This window comes from Myotis lucifugus, unplaced genomic scaffold (assembly GCF_000147115.1).
Source record: "Myotis lucifugus unplaced genomic scaffold, Myoluc2.0 scaffold_715, whole genome shotgun sequence".
In the NCBI taxonomy this organism is placed as follows: domain Eukaryota; kingdom Metazoa; phylum Chordata; class Mammalia; order Chiroptera; family Vespertilionidae; genus Myotis; species Myotis lucifugus.
Window position 1 is genome coordinate 191,338 of NW_005871763.1, and position 17,336 is coordinate 208,673.

General features: G+C 37.1%; 1 protein-coding gene and 1 non-coding gene across 6 annotated transcripts in view; one reads left to right on the forward strand and one right to left on the reverse strand.

The window, feature by feature from the left end:
• Positions 1 to 358: 358 nt before the first annotated feature.
• The window catches only part of LOC102440258 (zinc finger protein 624), a 65,316-nt gene continuing 48,338 nt past the window's right edge, over positions 359 to 17,336 (reverse strand). For 2 of the 5 annotated variants that reach the window (XM_014447784.2, XM_023746646.1), the window contains exons 5-7: positions 9,101 to 9,227; positions 8,125 to 8,220; positions 359 to 2,896 (exon numbers count right to left, since the gene is read on the reverse strand). In XM_014447784.2, the coding sequence (XP_014303270.1) occupies positions 678 to 2,896; positions 8,125 to 8,220; positions 9,101 to 9,227 (2,442 nt within the window). In that variant the 3' untranslated portion in view covers positions 359 to 677. The remainder of the gene's footprint in view (positions 2,897 to 8,124; positions 8,221 to 9,100; positions 9,228 to 17,336) is intronic. The other 3 variants (XM_023746648.1, XM_023746647.1, XM_023746654.1) reach the window with 2 other exon arrangements.
• On the forward strand, positions 15,530 to 15,653 carry LOC111823831. The gene has a single exon (XR_002826940.1). It is a non-coding gene; the product is annotated as a small nucleolar RNA SNORD22 (small nucleolar RNA).

Sequence of the window (17,336 nt, forward strand, 5' to 3'; positions counted from 1 at the left end):
TGTTGTAATTTTCATTTCCCTGAGTACTATTTAGGTTCATAATATTTTCATAGGTTAATGGCCATTTGGAGTTGATCTTCTATCAATAGCCCTCCAGTCCAGAAGGGTTAAAGACTTCAATGTAAAAAATAAAATTTCCAGAATCTTAGAAACAAATTTAGGAGACTATGTATAACCTAAGAATTAAGGAGACCCTTTAACTAAAATAGTACATCAAGAAAAAAAGGAAAAATGAAAAAAAATATATTTTACTATAAAAATAAAAATATGGTGACTTCTATTATATAAAAATAGAAAGACAAATGCTAGATTAAGAAAAACATCTGCAACACAGATGACAAAAGATGAATATCTAAAATGTATAAAAGAGCACTTCCAGATTTATTAAACAAACCAATAGGAAAAAAAGGCAAAAGTATATAGGCAATTCATTAAAGATAACCTGTTACATGAATAAAGTATCAAACCTGGATGAAGGCTTTCATTTGTCCATTATTGCACTCCATTGTGAATTTCCTTATAAGATTTAATATGATTAAATGTTTTTCCTCATTCATATGTTTATAGACTATTTTTTTCTGTATCTTCTGGTAAATTGATTCCTGAAAGTCTTCCCACTTTCATTATATATACAGATTATGATTTTTCTTATAGACAACTGGATGACTTATTATTCTTTATATTAACTGAGTTTTTCTCTGATGTACTCTTTGATGTACAGTAAGGCTGGAGCTACTCCTAAAGGTTTTTCCACATTCATTACATTTATAGGGTTTTTCTCCAGTATGCATCCTTAGGTGTACAGTAAAGTCTGAGTTTGTTCTAAAGGCTCTTCCACATTCTTCACATTTATTCGGCTTCTCCCCAGTATGAATTCGCTGATGTAGAGTTAGCTGTGAGAGAGTAATACAACCTTTTCCACATTCTTTACATGTATAGGGCTTTTCTCCAGTATGTGTTCGCCAATGCACTGTAAGGTATGAACCCCTCCTGAAGGCTTTTCCACACACATCACATTTATAGGGTTTCTCTCCACTATGGATTTTCTGATGTTCTGTGACATGTATCATCTGGCTAAATGCTTTCCCACAGTCATTACATTTAAATGGTTTCTCTCCAGTATGTGTTCTCTGATGGGTATTAAATCCTGAGTTACTTGTGAAAACCTTCCCACATTCATTACATTTATAGGGTTTTTCTCCAGTATGCCTTCTTTGGTGCACAGTAAGCTGTGATGTATTAGTAAAAGCTTTCTCACATTCATTACATTTATATGGTTTTTCTCCAGTATGGGTCCTTTGATGTACAATAAGGTATGACTTAGTTCTGAAGGATTTTCCACAATCACAGCATTTGTAGGGTTTCACTCCAGTATGAATTTTCTGATGCTCCTTAAGATTTACCATTTTGGTGAATGCCCTTTCACAGTCAGTACATTTATATGGTTTCTCTCCTGTATGAATTCTCTGATGTACAGTTAAGTGTGATTTTATTCTGAAAGATTCCCCGCATTCATTACATAGATAAGGTTTCTCTTCAGTATGAATTCGTTGATGTATAATTAGAGATGAGGAACGCATGAAGGCCTTTCCACATTCACTACATTTATAAGGTTTCTCTCCTGTATGCATTCTGTGGTGTACTGTAAGGCATGAATAATTAATGAATGCTTTCCCACATTCATTACATTTATAAGGTTTTTCTCCCGTATGAATTCTCTGATGTTCTGTGAAATTTGCTATACGGTTGAATGCTTTCCCACATTCATTACATTCATAGGGTTTTTCCCCAGTATGAGTTCTTATATGTACAATAAGGCTTGAATTACTTCTATAGGCTTTTCCACATTCATTACATCTAAAGGGCTTCTCTCCAGTATGAACTCTCTGATGAACATTAAAAATTGTGGTATTCTTGAAGGATTTTCCACACTCATTGCATTTATATGGTTTCTCTTCAGTATGGGTCTTCAGATGTACACTAAGATATGACTTATTCCTGAAGGCTTTCCCACAATCATTACATTTGTAGGGTTTCTCTCCATTGTGAGTTTCTTGATGTCGTGCAAGTTTTGATTTATCACTAAAAGCCTTCCCACATTCACTGCATTTATAGGGCTTCTCTGCAGTTTGAATTCTCTGGTGCTGATTAAGACGTGCACACTGGCTAAAAGATTTTCCACAGACATTACACTGATAAGGTTTCTCCTTAGTATGAATTCTCTGATGTACCATCAGTGATGAAGAAGCAATAAAGGCCTTTCCACATTCGTTACACTTATAGGGTTTTTCTCCAGTGTGAATTTTTTTATGTTGACTAAGATATGAAGGCTGACTAAACATTTTCCCACATTCATTACATTCATAAGGTTTTTCTTTAGTGTGAGTTCTTTGATGCTGAATGAGTAATGACCTATAACAAAAGGCCTTTTCACATGTACTGCATTTATAGGGTTTTTCTTTGTTATTATTTTTTCCCCTTAAAGTAAGTTCTGAAGCAGGCTTTATAGCATTGCTGCCTTCCGTATCCTTGCAATTTTTCTTCCCCAAATGGGTATCTGTATTCAAATCTAAATTCTCTGTGAAATTTTCCTCATGATTTTGGCATTTGCTGTGGAACTCTTCTGTGGTAACTCCTGGTTCTGGACAAAATATAGACCCAAATTTAATGCCTCTTTGGCCAGTGTGAATTTTCTTCTGTGTAACTATTCTTTGGCTCTGACTCTCCTGACTATTTTGCAGTCTCAATATCCTGTCATTCCATTTCCATAATCCTCCCATTCTGGAGTGCCATAGACCATTCTCTGCAAGTTTATCTACTCTGGTCTCCTGTGACAAATCTTCAAAGATATCCTCTGTTAGTATAGCATATTTGGTTGCTGGTTTGGTCTCCAACTCTGGGGAGGGGAAAAAGAAAAATCAAATGAGTCCATTTTCTATGTTAGGGAGTTCTTACTGAACTGAATAAGAGGAAAACTTGGGCTGACACTGAATATGTTGTTTTTAACTGCTTGTAAATTGGCCTTCTTTTCTAGGAAGAAGGAGCTAAAGTTAAGGGAGGCTGGTTGAGCAATGAGCCAAATTAGTAAATTCAAGGAGTTTTCCTCTATTCAAAAAAGTCATTTATGGTAATGGTCCTAGAATATTTGAGAATAAGTCTCTCAAATATTTCTCTTTCATTTTCCTTTAGCATCAACTTCAATTTCTCTTTTTAAAAATCCTCACCCAAGGATATTCTTTCCATTGATTTCTAGAGAGTTGAAGGGAGGGAGGTGAGGGAGAGAGAGAGAGGAATATCAACCGGAGAGAGACACAATTGCATTTAAGGTAAGAAGCTTACTAGAAAATCCCCATATAGTTCAAAATAAAGAAAAATATTGCACAATAACCTGAAGGCCAAAGACATAACAGTAGAAATGATCAAATACTTCGAACTCAATAGTTATGAAGGTGCTATATAACAAAAGATGTGATACAGTCTTGGTAACCTTAAATATTTTAAAAATGGCTGAAAATCAATGATATAAGAAAAGGTCAGTAAATTAAACCCTAAGAAGGTAAAAATAATGAAATAAGAGACATAATGAAACAAATTAAACACACAATAGAAATAATAAAAATTATTCTTTAAAAGCCAAATAAGATTGATAAACCCTTGCAAGACTGATTAAAAGATAGGAAACAAAAAAATTAATCTCACACATAAAAAGAGATCACTTCAGATCCACATAGACATTTAAAAAATCAGCAGAGGGCAGTGTGCCATAAAATTTAAATGTTAGATTAGATAGATCAATAAACCTAATTTATTGAAAAAAAAGAAAAGGAAATAGTTCTAAAACTACAAAAGGAATAGAAGCTGTAATTAAAGGCCTTGCACAATAAAAACTTCAGGTCAACATGGCTTTCCCGGTGAATTCTATGTACCATAAAATATTTAACTTTCCCTCTCTCTCAACTCTTTATTGTCACGATATATTGATGGTCTTGCTTTATATTTTATTGAGAATATAGGTGCTATTAAAATAAAATGCCTCCATCTTCCCACTACCAGTTGACCTATGTCTTCTCCATCTTTCCTAGTGATACAACAGGGGAGGTGGCCTCCCTGTCTATTCCATTCTAGATTCCCTCCTTTTCCATTCTAGATTTTCATCCCTTTTTACCTTTTTAGACACTTTAGTAGCTTTAGCTCCCATGGGGTATCTCCAATGTCTACTTTTTATTCAATCTTTAAAAAAATATATACTATCTAATCCAGTGATGGCGAACCTTTTGAGCTCGGCGTGTCAGCATTTTGAAAAACCCTAACTTAACTCTGGTGCCATGTCACATATAGAAATTTTTTGATATTTGCAACCATAGTAAAACGAAGACTTATATTTTTGATACTTATTTTATATATTTAAACGCCATTTAACAAAGAAAAATCAACCAAAAAAAATGAGTTCGCGTGTCATGGGTTCGCCATCACTGATCTAATCTAATAAAAGAGAAACATGCAAATTGACTGCACCTCCGCTATGCCCCAAGCCACGCCCACCAGCCAATCAGAGCGACTATATGCAAATTAAACCAACCAAGATGGTGGCTGGCAGCCACAGAGCTGGAGCAAGCAGGAGGCATGGTTGCTCTGGCGATGGAGGAAGCCAAACTTCTGCCTTCCCTGGCCGGCTGTGGCCTCCAATTAAGGCAATAAAGTTTCAATTATAGAAGATAAATAAATCCCAGATACCTGCTTCCAGCCAGCCTCCACTGGGAGCTTGGGTGGCTGGGGTCTGTGGCCAGCCTGCAAAGAGCCATCAGCCACTCACCCAGGCTGGCCACACCCTCATGGGGTGAGGGTCCCCGCTGGGGGGCTTGGCCAGCCTGCAAACAGCCATCAGCTCCTCACCCAGACTGGCCAGGCACCCCAGCAGGACCCCCCAACCCTGAAGGGGGTGTGGCCAGCCTGAAAATGGCCCTCAGCCCCTCACCCAGGCTGGCCAGGCACCCCAGTGGGGACCCCCACACTGAAGGGGCTGTGGCCAGCCTGCAAACAGCCATCAGCCCCTCACCCAGGCTGACCAGGCACCCCAGCGGGGACCCCCACCCTGAAGGGGCTGTGGCCAACCTGCAAACAGCCATCAGCCCCTCACCCAGGCTGGTCAGGCACACCAGCAGGACCCCCACCCTGAAGGGGGTGTGGCCAGCCTGAAAACAGTCCTAGGCCCCTCACCCAGGCTGGCCAGGCACCCCAGCAGGACCCCACCCTGATCCAGGACACCTTTTAGGGCAAACCAGCTGGCCCTCACCCTTGCACCAGGCCTCTATCCTATATAGTAAAAGGGTAATATGCAAACTGACCCTAACAGCAGAAAAACTGGGAATGACTGGTCACTATGACACACACTGACCACCAGGGGGGCAGACGCTCAATGCAGGAGCTGCCCTCTGGTGGTCAGTGCGCTCCCACATGGGGGAGCTCTGCTCAGCCACAAGCCAGGCTGATGGCTGCCAGTACAGCGGTGGTGGTGGGAGCCTCTCCCGCCTCCTCAGCAGTGCTAAGGATGTCTGACTGCAGCTTAGGCCTGCTCCCCGTTGGCAAGTGGACATCCCCCAAGGGCTCTCAGGCTGCCAGAGGGATGTCTGACTGCCAGTTTAGGCCCAATCCCCTGGGGAGCGGGCCTAAGCCAGCAGGTGGTCATCCCCCAAGGGGTCCCAGACTGCGAGAGGGCACAGGCCAGGCTGAGGGACCCCCCTGAGTGCACAAATTTTTGTGCACCGGGCCTCTAGTTTAATATATAAAACAACATAAGTAACACATATGCAAGTATGGATGGCATCATAATAAAATGCTCAAATGAAATAGAACCCACTTATTTCTTTTCATCTCCACTACTATCATCCTTAATCAAATTTACTATGATCTCTTGCCTAGAATATTTTTAACAGTCTCTTAACTGATTACTTTATGCCCTTAAATTCAATTTCCATAAACAGGGTTATCCTTGATTAAAATTTTTCAATGCCTTCACACTCACTTTGATTAAAATCCATACTCCTTACCATCATCTACAAACCCTTGAATAGGCAGTCTCCTGTGTCTCTAATCTTATTCTACACCAGTCTCCTGCTCATTTATGCTTCATCACAGCAGCTTCCTTTGGTTTCTAGAACACATTACATTATTTTCTCTATCAGGTTATTTGCCTGGAATGTTCCTCTTTTCCTCTTCCCCTGGCTGGCTTCTTCTGGTCCTTCAAGTTTCCACTTAAATGTCACCTCCTCAGAAGTCTTCCTTGACCACACTATAAGGTGGCAGCCTCATTCCCCATTCCAGTTACTCTTTCATACCCCTCAGTTTATCTCACAGCTAAATGTTATTACTATCACTATTTAGCTTGTTTTTGTTCATTTACATGTTAATTATCTATTTCTCAAAAAGTAATCTTCATGAGGGCAGGGACCTGGTCCATCTTACTGCTGTAGACTAGTACCTAACTGTGCATATATAGTTGACTCCATTTAAAAACTAATCCTTCTGAACCCTTAACGCTATTCCCTTTCCCCTTGGGAACACTATGAATGTGTACAGAGACTCCAGGTTAATCGTGAATTACCATTATTCCTTCCTCCACCATTAGTCCTTCCTCCTAGGAAAGGTACCCTCAATGTTATCTTGCCCTGGGGCCAGAGCCCCCATTATCTGGTCCTTTTGTTCTACTATATCACCTTGCATTCCTTTTGGAGTACTAGGTCCATTTCTTAGGAAGGTGTAGAACAGGTGGTCTGGGGGTGAATGGGGCAAGGATCCATGTTGTCCTGCACCCACCTAGGACTGTGTTTCTGTAAGCTCTCTATTAAAACTCTTTAAACTGACAAGCTAGACTTGTCTGCTTTGTTCTTTGGCCTCTCAAATCCTTTGGAATTTGGGGGCTGATTTGCATACACAGTCTTTTCACGAAACACTAACCCAGTTCACAGTATACAGACACTGATTATATAAATACTTTATTTTGATTCCCAACTGATTTTTTGTTTGTATTCTTAATTAGTTGAAAATCCAAATCTGAGAGATTGTCCACAATATCCAAGCTTGTTTGTATTCTCAATTAAGAACCTCTAAAGTTTCAACAGGCTTATAGATGAAGAAAGTCAAATAATGACCAAGTATGTTTAGCTTAAAATAAATCAGTGTTGATTCTCAAGAAAGCATTTTCAGAAAAATTAATAAATGAAAACCATATCAGATAATGATTAAACAAAGAAAAAATATAAATTTAATTGGAGACAATAGAATTGAAAGGAATATTTTATGTATGTTTGAATAAAGAAGGAATAAAAGAACAGTAATTAAAAATCATGAATCCAAGAATGTATGCATCCCTATGTTCATAGCAGCACAATTTACAATAGCTAAGATGTGGAAACAGCGCAACTGCCCATTAGCAGATGAATGGGTAAAAAAAGATGTGGTACATTTACACTATAGAATACTATGCAGCAGTAAAAAAGAAGGATCTCTTACCCTTTGAGACAGCATGGAGGGACCTGGAGAGTATTATGCTAAGTGAAATAAGTCAGTCAGAGAAAGACAAGTATCACATGATCTCACTCATATGTGGCATCTAATGAACAAAATAAACTGATGAACAAAATAGATCCAGAGACACAGAAGCATGGAACAGACTGTGGTATCTCAGAGGGAAGTTAGGGGTGGGTGGCTGGGTGGGAAAAGATCAACCAAAGAACTTGTATGCATATATGCATAACCCATGGACCCAGACAATAGGTTGGTGAAGGCCTGGGGCAGAGGGTGGGCTAGAAGGGGTCAATGGGAGGAAAAAGGGGACATATGTAATACTTTCAACAATAAAGATTTGATTAAAAAATCATTAATCCGAGAAAGCAAAGTAGGATGGAACAGGAACAAAAAGTAGAGGACTAAGAGAGGGGAGAGGGGGAAAAAGAGAAGGAAATGGAGGGAGGGGGAAGGAAGAGAGGGAGAAAGGTATAGGGACAGAGGAAGAGAAAGAATCTTTTCCTCTGAGATAGCTTTGAGAAAAGATACTCTCCAAAATATTTCAGATATTCTGACTCATCCATGGAATAAATCCCATATTCCTGGTTCTTATGAACTCACCTGGATAGGGGGCTCTTGAAATTTCTCTCATTACCACCCATGGTCCTTTTTTATCCTCCAAACGAGATATCATATCAGGTTTGGAAACTGTAAGCCCTGTTCAGAAAAAAAGGAATAGGATTTGATTGTGCCTATGAGAAGAACTATTGCCAAATTCAGTCTCAGCTCTTAATCTCCTGTGCAGAGTGGCTATTGTAGAAAGTTCTATAGATGTGCTATCCAATAACAACTGCCAATAGTTTCATGTAGCTATTTAAATTTGAATTAGTTAAAATTACATAAAATTTAAAATTTAGTTCTTCAATTGGACTAGTCACATTTCAAGTGCTCAAGTGGCTAGTGCTTGGCATATGGAAAGGACTGATGTGGGTCATTCCCACCAGTAGAACATTCTACTATATCAGTGATGGCGAACCTTTTGAGCTCGGCGTGTCAGCATTTTGAAAAACCCTAACTTAACTCTGGTGCCGTGTCACATATAGAAATTTTTTGATATTTGCAACCATAGTAAAACAAAGATTTATATTTTTGATATGTATTTTATATATTTAAATGCCATTTAACAAAGAAAAATCAACCAAAAAAAATGAGTTCGCGTGTCACCTCTGACAGGCGTGTCATAGGTTCACCATCACTGTACTATATAATGGGTGTCAGAGAATTACAAAGGTATTTCAAAGTTCAACACTATGACCCCAAGTTTGTTGGGATAACAGATCATGAGAATAATCTGTTTAGAAAGAAAAGGAACAAACAGATACTTATAAGAGTGACTAGAAAAAATTTTAGTTCTAAATCAGGAATTGTCAACAATCTCCAAGATTCCAATGAAATATGTATTTCTTACTCTGCAATGGGTAGGCCATTTAGTTAAGAGTGAGGAATAGCTAACTCCCAACAATATGCTCCTAAGATTATGAGATTTTAATGCCAAAATTCAGCAAACCTGGTCAAATGGGCAGATGCATATACTTACCCAGGGAGACAAGATTCCTATAATTCTCTAGCATCACATCCCTGTGCAGGCCCCTCTGTGTAGGGTCCATCAACCTCCATTCTTCCAATGTGAAGTCTATTGCCACATCTTTAAATGTCACTGATTCCTAAAGTAAATACATTGTGATCACCCAGGGACTATACAATAAGACCTGTTAGGCAGAATAATTCATACAGAAGTGAGGAAAAATTTCAGAAATCAGAATCACCAAATGACTATGGAAGTTAATCAGTTCAACCTTTAAAGGATGTATGAATCTCCCCAAGAACTTAAAGTCCAAGAGGAAGCCCATTCTATTTTTAGTTTTATCTACTAGCAGGATTTTTTTTTTCAGACTAATTCAATCTGGATTTCTATAACTTCAAAAAAATTGGTCCTACTATATTATCTGGATTCACACAGCATGCTTTCCTCCTTCCCTAGGAAGTCTTTAAAATATTTGATAACAGCTACTAGTTTCCACCCAAAGCATCCTTTCTTCTTAAAAATCCTGGCTTATGTATAATATCAACTCTTTTTCAGTTTCAATCTATAAAATATGGCTTATCAAAAGATATATTTTGTAATTCAGATGACAGAAAAAGATTATAAGCTCTCTCTTTGAAAAATAAAAAAAATCACAGAATTTTGTGGAACTTCTTTGGTCAGGATATGAAATATATATGCAACTGTGTAAAAAACAGAAGAACCAACTATAAAAAATTTTAATCTTACCTACTGGAAGGAGAAAATAGAGAGCAGGAAACTGGAATAAAAGCCAGACTCCACGGAATATTTCTTGTTTTATAGATTTGACTTTTGAACCATGTGAATATCTATATATATAAAAGCCTAAGCAACCGGATGACCAGCCAGTAACTATGATGCACACTGATCACCAGGGGGCAGATGCTCAACACAGGAACTGCCAAGTGACAGCAACTTTGCAGAGCGCCCTCTCACACTTTAGGACCCCTTGGGGGATGTCAGACTGCCGGTTTCTGCCCAATCCCTGCAGGCCAGGCCGAGGGACCCCACCAGTGCACAAATCCATGCACTGGGCCTCTAGTAGTATTATAAAAGAAATACTTAAATGAGAAATAATCTATAAACCTATTTGCTCTAAAAGTAAACAAAATTTATAATAGTGTGGGAATATGGTACATTTCTATTGTGACATCTCACTTGAAAAAACTACTATTGTATAAGGCAAGTGATTTTCCAGGTGATTTTCTATGCCACATGATAAAATCATAGCAGAAAAAATTAAAGTTATATCTTGCTAATTCCCTTGGCATATGATCCCCAAATATATTTGTAATTCTCCCTATCACATTGTCCAAACAGTCTTAAAATCCAAGCAATATGGATGTACTATTTAAACATTTGCCACACTGGTTTTTCTGAAAAGTTGACATATTATTTTTAGATGTTTCCAACAACAAAAGCAATCCGTAAAAATTAAAAGAAAAATGAAACTAGCTATTAGAATACACATTCATCAGAAAGACACTATTTTGAGTGGCTTTAAAACACAGTAATTTTTCTGGATATTCCTTCTGAGGTACACACCAAAGGAGAAAAAAAACTACAAATAACAAAAAACATGCTTCAGTAAGTAATCATGTTGGTGGTGGTAGTGACATAAATGCTATTTTATAACTGTTGTTTGTATAGTGTTAGAGAAAGCAAATTAGTATACTGATGTCATTGAGAACTAATACATTTGGCATGGGAAAAGTAATATGTAAATGTAATATTGATGAAATTATATAAAAACTCTATAGATCCAAAACTGAATTGGAAATATAGTCTAAATTTATGAGATTTTATTTTTAAGGAAAAACGTATTTCCTAGCTTTGACCACTGAAAAGGCCTAGAAACAATAACCAATAAGATAGCATTATGCAAGCCAGACTGTGGCTTTGTAATATTGCTTCCCACTAAAAGGAATCAGGGCCTGGAACTTTCTGTCATACTAAAAAGCAAGGAAGCTATCAAAGGCTTCTAGGATCATGTCTAGGACAGGAGGCAATTTGAAGAGGCTCCCATTGGCTAATGATGGGACAATCTGAGTATTAATAAGCATAATAACTGTAGTGGATTTCAAAAATATATGTTTAAATTCATAATTTCATAATAAAATTATAAAAATACTCATTGATCATTTTTGAGAGATGATTGGAAACTGGTAATTAAGAAGAAAGAATCAACCTTTTGTCCTTTTTCAATGCAAAATATATATACTTTGTGTAGTAATCAAGTGTGATCAAATAGTTGATTGGGGAGGTTTCTCTTTATGTAAGTACTCTAGCTAGTACATGAAGAGGAACAAAAGAATTTGATCACCATTTTGCAATCTTTAATAAATTAAAGGATCATAAGTGACTGCTGTAAAATTAATGAGATACTTCATTTTTTATACCAAGTCATTGAAACATGAGTATTTTAAATTTACAAATATCTGTAAATGGACCAGTCACATTTCAGGTGCTCAACAGCCACATGTACATGTAGGTAGTATCTACAGTACTGAACAACGCAGCTCTAAAGTACAATGACAGTTTCTTCAATAAATGATAACAATGGGAGGACAAAGAGGGAGGGGGAAATCTCTATATTAAAAGTGAACTAAGAGACAATATTAACTAATTATAACATAATAATCAACTCAATATTTGATAATATTAAGGCTGTTAGTTTTTTAGCTGTTGACTCTTGAACAACATGGGTTTGAACTACACAGGTTCACTTATACATGGATTTTTTCAAAAAATACACACAGCACTTTATTTTCTCTTCCTTATAATTTTCTTAACATTTTCTTTTATCTAGCTTACTTTATTTTAACAATACAATGTATAATATGTCTAACATATAACATGTGTTAATTGATTGTGTTATCAGTAAGACTTCTGGTCAACAGTAGACTATTAGTAGTTAAATTTTTTGGGAGTCAAAAGTTATATGCAGATTTTTGACAGCACGTATGTTGATGACCCTAAACCAGGGGTGGGCAAACTTTTTGACTCGAGGGCCACAATGGGTTCTTAAACTGGACCGGAGGGCCGGAACAAAAGCATGGATGGAGTGTTTGTGTGAACTAATATAAATTCAAAGTAAACATCATTACAGAAAAGGGTACGGTCTTTTTTTTTTTTTTTTTTAGTTTTATTCATTTCAAACGGGCTGGATCCCGGCCCGCGGGCCGTAGTTTGCCCACGGCTGCCCTAAACCCTGCATTGTTAAAGAGTTAATTGTATACTTAACATTAAAAAATGTGTTATAGATTATATAATATCTTATATGTGCTTCAAAATAATTAGCGTTACAGGCAAAATAAGATTTTCCATGAATTGATAGTTGTTGAAGATGGCAATAGGTTCATCAAGATTCATCAAACTTGCCCTAACTGGTTTGGCTTAGTGGATAGAGCATCGGCCTGCGGACTGAAGGGTCCCAGGTTTGATTCCGGTCAAGGGCATGTACCTTGGTTGCCGGCACATCCCCACTAGGGGATGTACAGGAGGCAGGTGATCGATGTTTCTCTCTCATCGATGTTTCTAACTCTATCTCTCTCCCTTCCTCTCTGTAAAAAATCAATAAAATATATTTTAAAAAAAGATTCATCAAACTATACTCTCTACTTCTGTATAAGTATAGTGCATATTATTTGTCAGGTACTGATCTAAAGACTTTTTATGTAACGACTGAATCCTCAATAGGGAAAGTACTGTCATCTATAACAGTGGTCGGCAAACCGCGGCTCGCGAGCCATATGCGGCTCTTTGGCCCCTTGAGTGTGGCTCTTCCACAAAATACCACATGCAGGCACGCACGTACAGTGCGATTGAAACTTCGTGACCCATGTGCAGAAGTCGGTTTTCGGCCTGGGAGAGTCTATTTTGAAGAAGTGGTGTTAGAAGAAGTGGGGGGTGTCGGACAGTCAGGTGACGGAGACGAGGCGCAGGCAGGCCGCAGGATATGCAGTGCGGGGGAGGCACGCGCGATTCACGCACGAGTTGAGGGAGCCAGTCAGTCAGCAGTCTCATTGTGCAGTGGTTAGTGCTAGTCGCATCCACAAATTGCACGTGGGTGACAAAAGTACCTACTCGAAGCATAAAGTTACCTGTATTTTTCCAACCAGCTACAAATCCTACAGGTATTTTTGTCATCAATTTAAGAATTGTAATTCTTTTGTGTTGGTGGCTTTATTATTATAAAATGAAACATTTTTTTAGGTGCCCTGTTTGACAAGTATACAAGACAAGTGTGGATGGGAGAGTTGGAAGGGGTCGACCTCAGCGAACGTACCTCAATCAGATTGAGGACGTTTTTAGCAAAGGCCAGCTAAAGAGTACCCTAATTAAGTTAATAACAATGTACCTACCTATACAGTTTAAGTTTAAAAAATTTGGCTCTCCAAAGAATTTCAATCATTGTACTGTTGATATTTGGCTCTGTTGACTAATGAGTTTGCCGACCACTGATCTATAATAATAAAAGTGTAATATGCTAATTAGACCAAATGCCCTTCTGGATGATCTTCCAGATGAAGCCAAGGCTGCGAGGGAAGCCTGGGTCCCGGGTGCCAGTGTGGCAAATGTTTAAATAGTACATCTATATATTTTTAAAATATATTTTATTGATTTTTTACAGAGAGGAAGCCAGTGCTGGCAGCTGGGGGAAGGAAGGTCTACTCTTGCATGAATTTCATGCATTGGGCCTCTGGTCTACAGATAAGGAAATTGAGGCATGGAGAGGGTAGGTACTTTGCCTAAGTTCACAAAGGAGGCAAAGTCTAGGTTCAAATCCAGGCAGTTTGGATCCAGAATTCAAGCTTGTTAATCACTATACTCAATGATCTAATAAATTAAGAGCCCTTATTAACTGACTATTCAGGCAAAGGTCTCAAATTACATAATATTTGACTAAGGTCTGCTCTGTATCAGAAGAAACACATTATCTCAGGGTGTTTTCTGTCACATAGATACATATGCCTATCAAACTGTTTAAACCTCTTATTGCACCTCAAAATTTACAAAGCATGTTTTATATAATTCTGATAATAATAAAATATGGCTAATGTGGGAGATTACAGTTCATAAACTTTATTGCTAATCACTTCACACAAAAATTACAATAATGTTTTTAAAATTACAATAAATTTATTGGCTTGTTTTCTTTTCCAATCAAGAGCTAAGCCCCAGGAAAAATCCAAGAAGGCCTTCAGCTCTCACCTCTGGTTTACCTTGAGGTTCTCTGCAAGCAAGAAGTAAAGGGTAAGTCAAAGTTGTAAACTGCCTGCTTAAGAGTAGAAGATATGTCAAACACAAACAAAAGCCCTTTGGTAAATGCTGGAAGACTTACTGGCTTAAGATTTAAGAAAATCTATGTCTAATTATTAACTAATCACTATGTTAAACAGAGATTTCAGTGGCCATACATGATATAGAATACAATCTTTACTGAATTAGTTCAGGAAAGTTACTAAATAAACAAAATAGCAGCAGCAGCAACTACAACAAATTGCAACAACAAATCCTGGGGAGGGGAGAATCTGATTTCCAAAGTGGCCACATTGTATTATTTAAAATACCATATTTTCAACAAAAATTACAAGACACACAAAGAAAAAGAAAAGCATGGACCATAATAGTAAAAGAAAAAACACACACAGTCAATGGAAACTGTTGAGGAAGGCAAGAAGTTATACTTACTAAATAAAGACATTAAATCAGCATTATAAATATGTTAAAAAATGTAAAGAAAACCAGGTCTAAAAAATTAAAAGAAATTATGATATCTCATTAAATAGAAATTCTAGAGTTGAAAAATACAATAACTGAAATGAAATGAAAAATTCACTAGAAAGGTTCAGTGAAAGGAAACAGCAAATTTGAATCGCACAATGGTCAGAACGTTTGTGTCTCCCAAAATTGATATGGTGAAATCCTATTGCCCAATGTAATGGTCTTAAGAGATGGTGCCTTTGGGAAGTGCTTAAGTCATGAAGGTAAGACTCTAATGAATGAGACTAGTGCAGGGGTGGGCAAACTTTTTGACTCGAGGGCCACAATGGGTTCTTAAACTGGACCGGAGGGCCGGAACAAAAGCATGGATGGAGTGTTTGTGTGAACTAATATAAATTCAAAGTAAACATCATTACATAAAAGGGTACGGTCTTTTTTTTTTTTTTTTTTTAGTTTTATTCATTTCAAACGGGCTGGATCCGGCCCGCGGGCCGTAGTTTGCCCACGGCTGGACTAGTGTCTTACAAAAGAAGAGACTCCAGAGAGACCCCTAGATCCATCTACCATGTAAGGACAGGATGAGAAGTCTGTGACCTAGATGAGAGCCCCCCTCTGACCATGCTGGCACCCTGATTTTGAACTTCTAGTCTCCAGAACTGTGAGAAATAAATTTCATCCTACTGAGGAAACATGCACATGTCTTGCCTCCTGTCCTAGTCCCCGAGCCAGTAAAGGGGACCCCACAGGGGCTGGCTGGGGAAGAAGAGGAGTTTTTTCTAGAAGGAACTGTCGAAGGGATCATACGGATTTCTAAACATGGAAAGGGAGAATAAATCACTTGTTGAAAAATCATTGTATATTTTCTCAGGTTTAATGAAAGAACAAAGCATGCATAATGGAACCCAACTCTTGGAAGATATCAAAAACCAAAGTTTCAAATCATTTCTTGTACAAAATAGCTGTCCAAATTAGCATACAACCATTTCAGTCTTTCTAAATAAAAGGTTTTTTTAATCTTCAAAAACTTTTTCTGTTGTTTATAAGCCATCTAGTCTGCTGTGTTTTGCTATGGAAGCCTGAACAGACGAAGATAATCAGGAAGAAAAAAATAATTGGTGAACCTGAAGAAAGATCAATTGAGATTATCCAGACTGAGTAACAGAGCAAAAAAGAATGAAAAAAATGAACAGAGATTTGTTGGGTCAACAAGAATACCAATATTGGGAGCCCAAGAAGGAGAGGAAAGAAAGAAGTGGGCAGAAAGAAAATTTGAAGAAATAATGGCCCAAAACTTCCTTAATTTGATGAAAAACATTAATTAACCTTCATATACAAGAATCTCAATGAACACCAAGTAGGACAAAATCAAAGAGGTCCATGCCTAGAAATATCATAATCAAATGGTAAAAGACGTAGAGAGAATCTTCAAAGCGAGAAGAGACTTCTAATGTACAAGGGATCCTCAATAGACTGTCAGCTAATTTCTCATCAGACACCATTGATGCTAGGAGGCAGTGGTATAACATCCAGAATGCTGAAAGAAAAATGTCAACAAAGAATTCTATATGCAGCAAAACTATCCTTAAAAATGATAAACAAAAACTGAGAGAATTCACTGCTAGCAGATCAGGCCTACAATAAATACTAAAGGGTATCCTTCAAGTGAAATGAAAGGACACTAGATAGTAACACAAACCTATATGAAGAAATAATACCAGTAACTAAAAAGATAAAAATATAAATATATTTTTGTAACTTTTTCTTTTGTTATTTAAAAGACAACTGCATAAAGTAATAATTATAAAATTGTGTTGATGAAATTCTAATGTATAAAAGGTGTAATTTGTATGACAATAATAACAGAGGAGGGAGAAGGGAATGGAGCTAAATTGGAACAAAGATTTATATACTATTAAAACTAAGTTAGCATTAATCTAAAATACATTGTTTTATGTCAAGATGTTAATTATAATCCTAAGGAAACAACTAAGGTAACTAAAAAATATATTATGAAAGAAATGAAGGGTTTATCAAATGGGGTACTAGAAAATATCTAACACAAAAAAAGCAGTAAAAGAGGAAGAAACAAATAAAAAAGACACAAGACATACAAAAACAAATAACAAAATGGAAGATATAGATTCTACCTTATCAGTTATTAAATTAAAAGTAAATAGATGGAAAAATTAAATCAAATGGAGAAATTGGCAGAAGGAACTTTTGTTAAAATGATACAAATATATGCTATCTACAGAAGACACTTTAAATTCAAGAACACAAATAAGTTTACTGTAAAAGGATGGGAAAAATATACTAAGTAAACAGTACAGAAAAGATAGCTAAAGTGGCAATATTAATATCAGACAAAATAGACAAACATTTTTACTAGAAACAAAGAGAGATATTTCTAATGATAAACTGGTTACTGTGTCAATAAGACAAGTTTAAACATATTTTCACATAACAAAAGAACCTCAAAATA